Source organism: Diospyros lotus, chromosome 11 (assembly GCF_014633365.1).
Source record: "Diospyros lotus cultivar Yz01 chromosome 11, ASM1463336v1, whole genome shotgun sequence".
Taxonomy (NCBI): domain Eukaryota; kingdom Viridiplantae; phylum Streptophyta; class Magnoliopsida; order Ericales; family Ebenaceae; genus Diospyros; species Diospyros lotus.
The window spans coordinates 30315028-30325551 of NC_068348.1; the positions used below are offsets into that span (position 1 = coordinate 30315028).

General features: G+C 34.1%; 1 protein-coding gene across 3 annotated transcripts; it reads right to left on the reverse strand.

Annotated features, from left to right (window-relative positions):
* Positions 1-7015: 7015 nt before the first annotated feature.
* On the reverse strand, positions 7016-10166 carry LOC127812620 (probable indole-3-pyruvate monooxygenase YUCCA4). Of its 3 annotated transcripts, none has more exons than XM_052353076.1 (4): positions 9097-10163; positions 8430-8678; positions 8213-8335; positions 7016-7507 (listed from the first exon to the last, which is right to left on the reverse strand). In XM_052353076.1, the coding sequence occupies exons 1-4, from the start codon at positions 9730-9732 to the stop codon at positions 7310-7312; spliced, it is 1206 nt and encodes a 401-aa protein (XP_052209036.1). In that variant the 5' UTR covers positions 9733-10163; the 3' UTR covers positions 7016-7309. The 3 variants fall into 3 exon arrangements, 2 of the variants coding, with proteins under 2 accessions (XP_052209036.1, XP_052209035.1); XR_008025961.1 differs by having other exon boundaries at positions 7362-7507; positions 8213-8345; positions 9097-10165; XM_052353075.1 differs by lacking the exon at positions 7016-7507 and having other exon boundaries at positions 8163-8345; positions 9097-10166.
* Positions 10167-10524: the final 358 nt, after the last annotated feature.

Consider the following 10524-nt stretch of genomic DNA (forward strand, 5'->3'; position numbering starts at 1 on the left):
TATTTTGAGAATGTGTAAGTATCCTGATATATGAAGAGACAAAATTTAATTCATATTATTAATTCTTAAATATTAACATAAAATTTTAATTGAAATAAATTATAGAAAAATGAGATTTTTTTAAATCGGGAGAACTCTTGAGATATCAAGTAATACCGTCGAATACCGACTGCCAAGTAAATTTTTTATTTTAATTTAATTATATATATAGTTTAATTAATTTAAATTTATTTTTTTATAATTTTAAATGTTATAATTTTATATATAACTTAAATGTTATAATTTCATTTTTTAACTTTATTTTTTTTATTACTTTCTTAAAAATGTGACATGTCTTAAATGTGATAATTGATTGCTAGAGGGAATATGTAAAGTCATGTATGGATAATTAATTTTAAAATTTTGATTATTATTATTTATATAATTAATTAATTATTTAAATTATTTTTATTTTATATATAGTTTAATTATTTTAAATTTATTTTTTATAATTTTAAATGTTAGAATTTTATTTTTTAACTTTATTTTTATTTGTTATTTTCTTAAAAATGTGACATGTCTTAAATGTGGTAATTGATTGCTAGGAGAAATATGTAAAGTCATGTATGTATAATTAATTTTAAAAATTTGATTATTATCATTTATATAATTAATTAATTATTTAAATTATCTTTATTTTATATAGTTTAATTAATTTAAATTTATTTTCTTATAATTTTAAATGTTATAATTTTATATATAACTTAAATATTATAATTTTATTTTTTAACTTTATTTTTTTTTGTTATTTTCTTAAAAATTTGATCTGTCTTAAATGTGATAATTAATTGTCAGGAGAAATATGTAAAGTCATATATGGATAATCAATTTTGAAAATTTGATTATTATTATTTATATAATTAATTGATTATTTAAATTATTCTTATTTTATATATATAGTTTAATTAATTTAAATTTATTTTTTATATTTTTAAATATTATAATTTTATATATAATTTTAATATTATAATTTACTTTTTAACTTTATATTTTTTATTACTTTCTTAAAATTTGATCTGTCTTAAATGTGGTAATTGATTGTAGGAGAAACATGTAAAGTCATGGATAATTAATTTTGAAAATTTGACTATTACCATTTATATAATTAATTGATTATTTAAATTATCTTTATTTTATATATAGTTTAATTAATTTAAATTTATTTTCCTATAATTTTAAATATAACTTAAATGTTATAATTTTATTTTTTAACTTTTTTGTTTTTACTTCTTTCAAAATTTGACCTATCTTAAATATGATAATTAATTATTAGGAGAAATATATAAAGTCATGTATGGATAATCAATTTTGAAAATTTGATTATTATTATTTATATAATTAATTGATTATTTAAATTATTTTTATTTTACATACAATTTAATTAATTTAAAATTATTTTTTATAATTTTAAATGTCATAATTTTATTTTTCAACTTAATTGTTTATTGTCATTTATTTAATTCTCCTTTTTTCCATTGGTCTACTCCAAAGATGTGCTATATGTTGGACTTGGGGAAATTAAATACAAATTAAATTTGTGTTTTGAAAATTATGTTAAGTAAGATTCAGATTGTGTGACAAAGCGTGGAAAAAAAAGGGAAACTTAATGGTGACATGTGATTTGATAAATTGAGAGAAATTGGAGAATTTGAAAGAAGAAAAATTAATAAAAGAAAAAAAATATTTGTCTCTTCTTCCTCTTCATTCCCGTTCAACACTTCCATTTCCTCTCTTCTCCTTTCTCAATTATTCTTTTTAAATTTTCTCTTATTTTTTATTTTTATTTAGTAAATTTTAACCATTTTTTTTTATCCAGTTTGGTCTTCTGATGTAACATAGCACCACTATTATGTCAAGTGAGTGATATGAATGCAACTAAGAAAAATTAGGCCTTGAGGGTTCGTGTGGTACGCACATACGAGACAAATACATGTGAAAATTAAAAATAAAAACGTCTACCTTGAATACATATTTTAGAATAAAGAGGTTGATTATCATTTTTTCTTTTTCTTTTTCCTGTTATCGTGTAATTTTTGTATTTTTTTACGCATTACTTATTGTATTACATGTTAATTTAGGTTTATTTTTTACATGATTTCGGGATAAAGTTATGTGCTTTTTATTGTTCGTCTACCCTTGAATGTATATAAGGAAATCTTTTAAAATTTGTAATTCTTTTGTTGTATTCTCATGATTGTAACATGATTATTTTATTTAATTTTTACTTTTTTATTATAATTTTTATTTATTGTAACTACTAAATTATATAATTTTCGTTTTAACGATTTATTTTTTTTTACAATATCCATGCATCGCATGGGTTATCCACTAGTATGGGTTTATAAGATAAGAGTTGCAGGGAGGGGGAGTCAAGTAAATTTCAAACAACAGTTGACAGAAGAGTCAAGAAAGGAAGTATTAATAGCGATGGCTAAGGGTCATGACTTGCAAAATGAATGTTTTGGGGGATGGTGTTTACTCGTCAATTGCTTCTGCACCTCCAAAAGCAACAACACAACACCCCACCACACCCAGCACAGGGGGGGGGGGGGGGACCCAATAACAAATTAAGCCGCGGACTGAACAGGGAAAGAAACAGAACTGCACCTTCCATTCCATTGTAGCTGCCTAGCTAGCTACAGAGAATTTTCCATGCCATGCCCACTACTGGACCTTACCTTTCATTTCATCCATCATAATTATCATCATCATATCATCACTTCCCATGCATGCATGTATATCTGAGCAACCACATATTTTTGTTATTATTGAGCTTTTACATTTTTTTTATAAAATTTTAAATTTATATAAAGAAAATACTATTGGTATACTTTTATATATATTTTGAGCTATATAAAAGTGTATCAATGACAAAAAAGTCCTTTATGAGACTCACAGAGGCACATGTGAGACGAGAGGTATTTTAGTCATAATATTCTCTTATGTAGTCCAAAATATACAAAAATGATGTACATCTAAGTATGATTCTTTATATAATCATTCTCATATCATCACTTTCCATGCATGTATACACGGGGCTACCACATATTTTTATTCTTGAATTTTTATATTTTTTTCTTATAAAATGTTAAATTTATATTATTGTTTTAAATGTGCATTTAAATTGTGTAAAATCACTCCATTTAAATACTTGATTAGTAAGTGATTTGCTTCTTTAGTATGCGAGCGTTTACGTGGTAAGTTGACTTGGCATTGTGTATAAACTTTTTAGAAGATTTTCAACTAAGCGTTATATATTCTTAAATTTTAATGTGTTTGAAGTTTCCAAAGTGATGTTAACAAAGCCAAATGAAAAATTGAACTTAGTGAAATGAAGAGGAAGATGTGAGAGTGTCGGTAACAATGTCGTTTGCCCATAGAGGCAATTAACGAGCCAGAATTCTATCGAAGCATCATCCGTCACTTATCTTTTGAGATCCTTTTTGAGATTAGGATGAGAAGAATCCAAAATGAATGCTTTCATTTTGAAATGGATGCGAAAGAGAGATAGAGAAGCAATAATGAGAGAGAATACTATAAAATATGTTTCATATCCATGAGAAAACATAAAATAAGATCAGAAGAAAGAAGTTTATTATTATCTCATTTTTAATTTTAAAAAAAAAAAATCAGGTGCGTAAGTTTTTATTCATTTCACTCTCCTAACAAGTATATGTTATTTACGCATTAATTGCCACGCTAGTTAAATATTTAAATGACAAATTTAAAACTACAATAAGTTTAGAGTTTTATAAAAGAAATCATAAAAAATTCAAAGACAAAAATATGTGTTTAGCCTATCTAATTAACAACAAACAAAATATCATGTATGTGTGTATGTATGTACGCATGTGTGTTGTGATGATGATGAGATATCATATATATGGATTGATGACTACATTTGCATGGCATGCCAAATTAGACTTGCCATTTGGAGTGGGCACTGGTGGTCAGTAGATCCCCAGCAAGCCCCCACAAGAACACTCACTTGCCCCCCACATGCAATGCAACACACTCTGATTTGGGATATAATACTTATTTGTGAATAATATTCTTTTAGTTTTGTGCATTACATCTATGTTTAGGAGATATGTATAATATTGTGACGCATTCATTTGGGTTAATTTGTGAAATTTAACTCTAGTTAATAAATCAACTGTGGTGGGGAAATGAAATGATAGCCACTCATCACTCCCTCAGTTTGAGAGACTCAGAGAGAGAGACGTCTCAGGTGATTGCATTGCATGCGAGAGAGAGAGGGAGAGTACAGTGCAATGTGGCTCTCCGAAGACTGAAATCTGCAGAGATGGTCAGTGACTGAGAGGGGCTCTGATCTCTCTCTGGTATTCATTGAATAAGCAAAGTGACGTGGTGTCATCGCGTGCTTGGAAGCGTGTGAAGCGGATTTCATCTTCAATGCACGGAAATTTCCTCTCTCTCCACTCCATCTTTGGATTTTTCTTCTTCTTCCCCCTTTCTCTTTCTCTCTCCATAGACCCAGTTCTCCCATTGCGGCAGTGAGATATAAATTTATATATATAGAGAGAGAGAGAGGGAGGGAGAATGAGGAATCAGGGACGGGAGAGTGACGGTGGATTGCATCAGCGATTCAGCGGCTGTCATAGCCATCGATCAAAAATCTCGTCTCGTACGATGGAGGGGGTCAGGGGTCAGAGCCCATCATTGTCTCAATAATCACCGGTAGAAGAAGAACAAAAACAAGAAACAGGAGAATCACAATGGAGAAGAAAAAAAAATAAATGGAGTGAGAGATTTTTTTTGAGTGCAAGAGATGAAATCTCTCATTTTAAGAGATTTCGCATATTATCTCATGCATGTAGGTCGAATTAATTATAGTACACGATAGCATATTAGGTAAAAAGTACAATGTATGAAACCCACAAAGAGTTATCTCTACAAAAAGGTAAAATTCCTACACTGCGACTATCATAACTCAAACCTATATTCTTAAGTGTAATTTGTTATTTAAGAATCAATCGTACTATAGGAGGAATTAATCACAGTACATGATAGCATATTAGGTAAAAAGTACAATATATGGTACCCACAAGAAATCACTTCTACAGAAAAGTAAAACTCCTACAGTGCAACTACCATAACTCTTATATTCTTAAGTGTAATTCGTTACTTGAGAATCAATTATACTATACCCGTGGGGCCAAAGAGAGATTTCTGAAAGAAAAGGAAAGAGCTCTTTCACTGTGTGACTGTGCATCCCACTGTCATGACAAATACCCACCATCCAAGATTCTTTCCGTCTTTCTTTCCTCCCCTTCCCCCATTGTTTCTGTATATAAACTATCTTTCATATTTATATATTCAATTTTTATATTATTATCTAATTATAATAATTAAATTTATTTATTTTAAAAAATAGCTAATGCAAAGTCCCAAATAGAGCCTAAAGGTCTAGAACACCAGGCTCAATTTGCCTTCCGGGAGAGCCGGGGTTTTGAGGGGTCTTTGGATGAGTTTTTGGGAGCTTCGAGACAGAGGGAGTGTCTGCAGCACAAAGATAAGTAGAAGGCACAAGAAGATTTTTTTCCATATAGATTCTCCAATTTCTAAGTCAGACAATGATATCTTGAATCAAAAATGCAAATGTATGAATGTATGCGTGCGTGTCATATGTTTTGTTATATGTTCTGTTTAGAAGTCTATTACCTCTCGAAGGGTTTTGTATACCTCAGGGTCTAAGGGTCCAAGGTCACAGAGGGAGAGAGTAAAGTTATTGGTCAAAAAGGTTGTTTGTCGTGGAATAAACATTCAGTAGTGGGACATGACTAGGGGGGGTGACGATACGAGTTAACGGGTCATAATCGTGTCGTGTTAAGACACACGTATAATACGTGTCAGGTTAACTCGAACATGACTCATTTAATAATCATGTCAAATTGCTTAAACTCGAACACGATACGTTTATTAAATATGTAATACGACACGATCCGTTTAACTAAACGTGTCGTGTCGTGTCATCTATTAATCTGTTTAACATGTTTAATTTAAACGGGTCGTGTTATATTATCTGTTAAACGTGTTATTTAATTTTAAATGTGTTATTTCGTGTATAATTGTGTTAACGTATTCAAATCAATCTACTAACTCTTTTAATTAAACGTGTCATTTTGTATATAATCGTGTTAACGTATTCAGGTCAACCCGTTAACATGTTTAATTAAACATGTCATTATGTGTATAAACGGGTTAGACGGCCCGAATTCAATTAATTCCAACCCTAACCCGCTTAACTTCGTGTCGTGTCTAAAATTGCCAGCCTTACACGTGGTATACGGATGAAAGTCTCTTGACTCTCTGAAAAAAAATGCATCAGATGAGGTCGGAGGACTAGAAAGATTTTTGAGATTGAAGTCTCCTGGTGAGTATCCTCTAGATAGGTCTAAAGACTCTTCAGAACCATTGAGTGACTTGGGCCTGAGAGTCTGAAGGAGTCCTGCGCCTTGACAATGCTGAGGCTTGAACTTCCTGGAGGCTTCAAGAAACCCTTATCCCCGGGACTCTTTGAGGTCATCCAGGTCTACTCTGAATCTTTCTATACATTTTTGAGATTTTTCTACTTTTATTTTCTTAAGGCACCCCACAATAAATATAAATTCAAATAAAATAAATATTACATTTATAGTTTATTTTGAATTCATTTATTGTTAAGCTTATGAATGATACTTAATGTAACGAGAGGAGTTTAACTTAAGAAAAATGGTATTTGTACTTTTTGAACTACACAATATAGTTAAAATGATAAAAATACCTTTCATTCAAGGTGATGAGGCGCGAGAGATATTTTAGTCATTTGTACGTATATGTATAATTCTTGATGTACAAGCATGGGTGAAGAGTCGAGTGAGACTATTGTACAAAAGAATTCGTTAAGATCTAAACTTATCTCTTTTGTTATGAAAAAAAAAAAATGATGTGAAAATAAGTACTAGCAACAAATTCAACACCAAGAGAAGGGAAACTAAAAGCTGGTTAACATTCTATTCAAGATTTGTATGATACAAAAGCTAAGAAAGCATTCATGATCAGTACAAAGTTTAAGCAGACCCCCAAGCAAAATTGGTTCATTTACAAAGAAACAAAAAAAAATTAAAAATGAAAAGGCCAAAGTTAGATTCTAAAATAGATAGGTTCTGCTTGGTGAAGAATACAAAAGCCCATGAAATTCCAGCCCCAGGAAATCTAGCCCAACTTTATCTCCATTTTCTTTTCTTCTTCTTCTTCTTCTTCTGTGTTATTGCAGTAACTTTTTATGGGTATTTTCAAGGGTCCAGTACTGATCAGCAATGTCTCTAGCTATGTTAATGGAGTCAAATGCAGTGCCAAGAAGGCCTCTTCTTGTGAACCCAACAGTGTACAGCCCATTCTCCCCTTTCCAGCTGTTGGGAAATGGTGTTCTTGGCAACCCTTCCTCTGTGAAGAATTCACTCCCCTACATTTCAATAATTTTTAAAAAACAAAAACAAAAATTAAAAATATCACATCATTCTATTGTAGTATTTTTTTTTTTTTTTGCGGGTAATTAAAAATATCATTTCTGGAACCAAAATTCTGCCCATAGAAAATAGATGGGGAATCGGAGAATTGTCCAAGGAAAGAATTTTAATCAGCTAGCTGCTGACTGGGCTGGTTCCAATCTTTTCTCTAGAAAAGAGGAAACGCAACATGTTCTAGGTGTCTTCACGTCATGTAAACATCCTCAGAAAATGGAATATGTCATGACAGCTACTTATCATCTCACCCAGACAAAAGCTTGAGGTTTTCCCAACGAGTAATTCCAGAAGATGAGAACAGTCCAAACAAATGCCATCAGAGTTCCCCTTTTGAATGAGAGAATAAGCAACGTTTTGTAGGGTCATCATGCAAGTGTGTGAGACAGGAAGCCGAGTTTGATATGAATTTAAACCCCGAAACAATATCACGGTTATGGGTTTAGGATTTTAAATCTAGAAATCCGACTCGATCGCAATCATGACTCTGTGAACACCCCTGGGCATGAGGTTGACGCTAAAGGGGTCGTATTTCAATGTAAAGAAATAACAAATAAATCACATGGTTACGTACTTTTTGTACAGAAAATGATTTGAGTACTGTAAAACGGACGTATCGTTCTGTGAAATTTCTGTATAGAGGGTACCTTGAGCCAGCTGGGTACGTTGCTCTTGTACCCAGTTGCGAAGATTATAGAATCAAACTCGTTCTCTTGCCCATCCATGAACTTAGCTCCATTGCTTGTGATCTCTTTCACAGCTTCCACCACCTGGAATAACCTAAACCAAAATTAGCCCAAGATTGTGCAAGAACTTGGGAATGAGAAGAAGGCTGTGTTGTTTTGTTGGGCTTCAATTGGTTACCTTGATCTTACCAGCCCTGATTTGAGAGAGGGCTCCGCTGTCGAGCACCGGGGTTTTGCCGGTGGCGTTCTTGAGCTCAATTGGGCCGGTTTTAGGCCGCCGGAGGCCTAGCCGGTCTGTGTTGCCCAAGTTGAAGTTGGCCGCTAGTAGGAGGAACTTGTCCACTAGTCTTAGAGGCAGCCATTTGAGCAGCCCCATTGCTACTCCAAAAGTGGAGAAGCCAAACATCTCCCTAGGCAGGACATGCACCTGGAAAACAAAGAACTTGCACGGTCAAAAGTCTACGTTACATGGAATTTCGATACTATTTTTCTCAGCCGCAAATACAATGTATCATCATGGTGAGGACCTCAGTCCTCAGAACGCTGATTCATTCAGAAGAATACCCAGATGAAGAGAAGTTGCAAAAATGGAGATTGAACCATTCTAGGCCAATGCCCAAATGAAGAAACTAAGATCTTTTTCAAGAAAGTGGCTTCAACTGCCGGAATACAGCCTTTAGTGCACACACGCAGCTAAAAGAAATGATCAAGACAACGAGACTGAACATAAAAAGGAAAGCTTTCCTTTTTCTTTTTTTAAAAACTGCCTTTGGATTTGGAAGGTGTAAGTGAGTCTATTGTAAGTCCCTCTATCACCTGACCAATATCCCGAAAGATTCACTTACAGTGTTTCTAACCACCATATGAGGGGCTGCATTGTGTCTACAAAGATCCAGGCTTACTTCCATGCCGGAATTACCACAGCCAACGACCAAAACCCTCTGGTTCCGGTAATCGGCGCCTGTTATATACCGACTGGTGTGGATTACTTGCCCGCGAAACCGCTCCAACCCGGGAACTTCTGGCTCCACCGGCTCGGCATTCTCGCCGGTGGCGGCGATCAGCCACCGGGAAATGTACTCGCAGTCTTGAGTTTGAATCCGCCAGACCCCAATCTTGGGATCAAACTCTGCCCTTTCCACCGCTTGCTTGAACCGCGGCTCGATGGCGAAGTGGGCGGCGTAGGATTCGACGTACGATATGAACTGGTGCTTGGTGGGATACTTGGGGAAATTTTCCGGGAAACCGAAGAGTGGGAGCTCGCAGAAGTGTTTGGGGAGGTGGAGTTTGAGGCGATCGTAGGTTCTTTGCTGCCACAGAGAAGCCAAACAATCGCTGCGTTCGAGAATCAGAGAGGGGACGCCATTGTTCTTGAGGCAAGCCGAGGCGGCCAGGCCGGACGGTCCGGCGCCGACTATGATTGGCCCGTGAATCCACAAGGTTTTCTGACGATTACCCCCTTTCTTTTTGCAAGAACCCATGTGAAACAACCCCAAGAAAAGGCGAGAAAAGAAAAGAAAATGACCGGGAAAGCGTGCTCTGTTTCCTTACGACTCTCCCTTATTTTGTGGCTTTGTGAAGCTGCTCTGTTTTCCCGAGGAAAAAAGTTCGTTTCGGAAGGTTTCACTGCAGAGAATGCAGAGAAGAGAAAATGGCGGAGAGAGAGAGAGAGAGAGGTGTAATGGAGGCGTGAAGGCTAAGAAAAGTGATTTGGTCCTGTTTCTCAAAGCTATTTCTTCTCGGCCTCTGGTCGCAGAGAGCTTGGTTGAGAAGAAGACTTAAATACATTTATGTGGTGGCTTCAGAGTTATATTTATATTGCAGCCAGCCGTGGCCACCTCCCACTCGCCCTTCTTGCCATTTTCCACCACGCCCCACCTACACTCCGGGCTATGCTATGCCAATTAGGGTTCGAGAGGTTAAACAGACAGAATACACATGTACTGTGGTCTTAACCCAATGTGACGTGAACACAATTTGCTTGGAGCCATAATAAATTGCTGTTTATTTGGATTGAATGTAGCCGTTATGGCAACTACCATATCCCAATAATGGAGATTTCCAATTTAATTGTTTTTAGTAACACTTTGACTCTTGCTACCCATGAGTTATTACTAGGGTACGTAACACATGAACAAATTACACATTTCCTCAATAATTTTCAATTTCTACTAGATTTGCATGTCCTCCCAACTATTTCTCTAAATCATCACAATAATCAAGTTTTTTCTTTTTTTTTTTTTTGTACAAACTCATTTTTCGTCAAACGTGTA

Coding starts and splice junctions, on each gene's coding strand:
- LOC127812620 (XM_052353076.1), bottom strand. CDS start 9,732: ATGGGTTCTTGCAAAAAGAAAGGGGGTAATCGTCAGAAAACCTTGTGG. Junction 8,679..9,096: donor ATATGGTGGTTAGAAACACT/GTAAGTGAATCT, acceptor TTTGTTTTCCAG/GTGCATGTCCTGCCTAGGGA. Junction 8,336..8,429: donor TCAGGGCTGGTAAGATCAAG/GTAACCAATTGA, acceptor AGGTTATTCCAG/GTGGTGGAAGCTGTGAAAGA.